Source organism: Perkinsus marinus, assembly GCF_000006405.1.
Source record: "Perkinsus marinus ATCC 50983 genomic scaffold scf_1104296952922, whole genome shotgun sequence".
Classification (NCBI taxonomy): domain Eukaryota; phylum Perkinsozoa; order Perkinsida; family Perkinsidae; genus Perkinsus; species Perkinsus marinus.
Window position 1 is genome coordinate 1 of NW_003208703.1, and position 1,369 is coordinate 1,369.

General features: G+C 50.3%; 1 protein-coding gene across 1 annotated transcript; it reads right to left on the reverse strand.

Annotated features, from left to right (window-relative positions):
* Window positions 1-10: 10 nt before the first annotated feature.
* On the reverse strand, window positions 11-1,135 carry Pmar_PMAR016334 (Protein btn1, putative; the record flags this gene model as incomplete). The annotated part of the gene is made up of 1 exon (XM_002776893.1): window positions 11-1,135. A coding segment is annotated over exon 1 (1,111 nt), but the record flags the coding sequence as incomplete, so codon positions are not given.
* Window positions 1,136-1,369: the final 234 nt, after the last annotated feature.

Genomic DNA, 1,369 nt, shown 5'->3' on the forward strand with positions numbered 1-1,369 from the left:
TCCTGACGACGCTGGAATAAGAACATGCAGTTGGAGTAAGAGGCGCCTCCCATGAGGCCTACTATCAGCATAATGCAGATGTATATCCACGTCATCGTAGAGTAGGCAGCAACGCCATCTCGGATGAAATGGAGACTGGCTTCTAGAGCCCAGAAAATCACTAGGACGAGCTGGAGAAGAGTTGGTATCCAAACTCGTTTAATCTGGACCCACGTCACCGAGGCTCGCGATATGAGAACACCAGTGTTGTACGAGATGTTGCAGAAGCGTACAGTTGAGCGAGCAAAAGAGGAAGCATCAGCAGGGAGGCCGACCGAGGCTCTATCGAGGAAGCCAGTGAGGATCCAGTACTCCAAGAAGTACACTGCAGTAAGGTTGATGATGATACCCCCAGCCATGGCTAAAGCCACTTTGATGCTGCTAATGGAGAGACTGCTACTGACCATGCTCTTAGCAGCAGAAGAGGAGGAAGTCGCCTCCTCATGGTCGTCCACACTGGAACAAGAATCGGCCTTGTTGTTTATATAAGAAAACAACACCCAGTAGATTGGTATTGTTATGATCATTCCCAGCATGACATACGAGTAGTGGACCCCAGCGGCCACTAGGACGGAGTATATCAACGGACCAACGATGCCAGCAAGACCAGTGCCAGCACCCCACGCCCCGATGAGCGTGGCCGGAAGCCTATGAAGTCGGGATATGTTGTTGACCTCTCCAATGGCTTGGGCAAAGCCAGTGAGGACAGTCCCGATCAAGGACAGGGCAAAGCCGAAATTGGGGTTAGTAAGAATAGCAGCTACTGCCAGCAGACCGTAGGAAAGAGTCTGACAGCACAGGGTGAAGAAAATGCGTTGCTTGAATGAAAATCGAAAGGCAACTCTCGAGTGAAGAATAGTCATACCGAAACAACCAACGAGGAGCACCGTCGTGAACAGGCTCATGAAATTAACCTTGCCATAACGGAATGCGAGATCAGCAGCTACAGCGTTTACTAGAGTGTAACCGTTGTTATTGATGATACCCAGCAGGCAGGAGCTGATGTAAATACGAATGTAGGTCGACCGAGACATGCCGCCACCAAGGGATGATTCTAACCGTTTCGGAGAAGTTATTGCCATTTTGAAAAACTACGACCATTCCCACTACACTGTGATTGGACTCAACGATGATAATGCTGAGGAAACCGAGAAGATACAACTGGTCAGCCGCAAGGCAATTTAGTTCTTTTCTTCCTTCTTGGAAGCCTCCTCGAAATCTCCCTCGAGCTCAGGGACCTCCTCGTCAGCCGCCTTAGCCTGGCTCTTCTGCTGAGCCTCCTGGGCGAGCCTCATCTGGTTGGCGATCTCCTTGAGCATAGCGACATTCT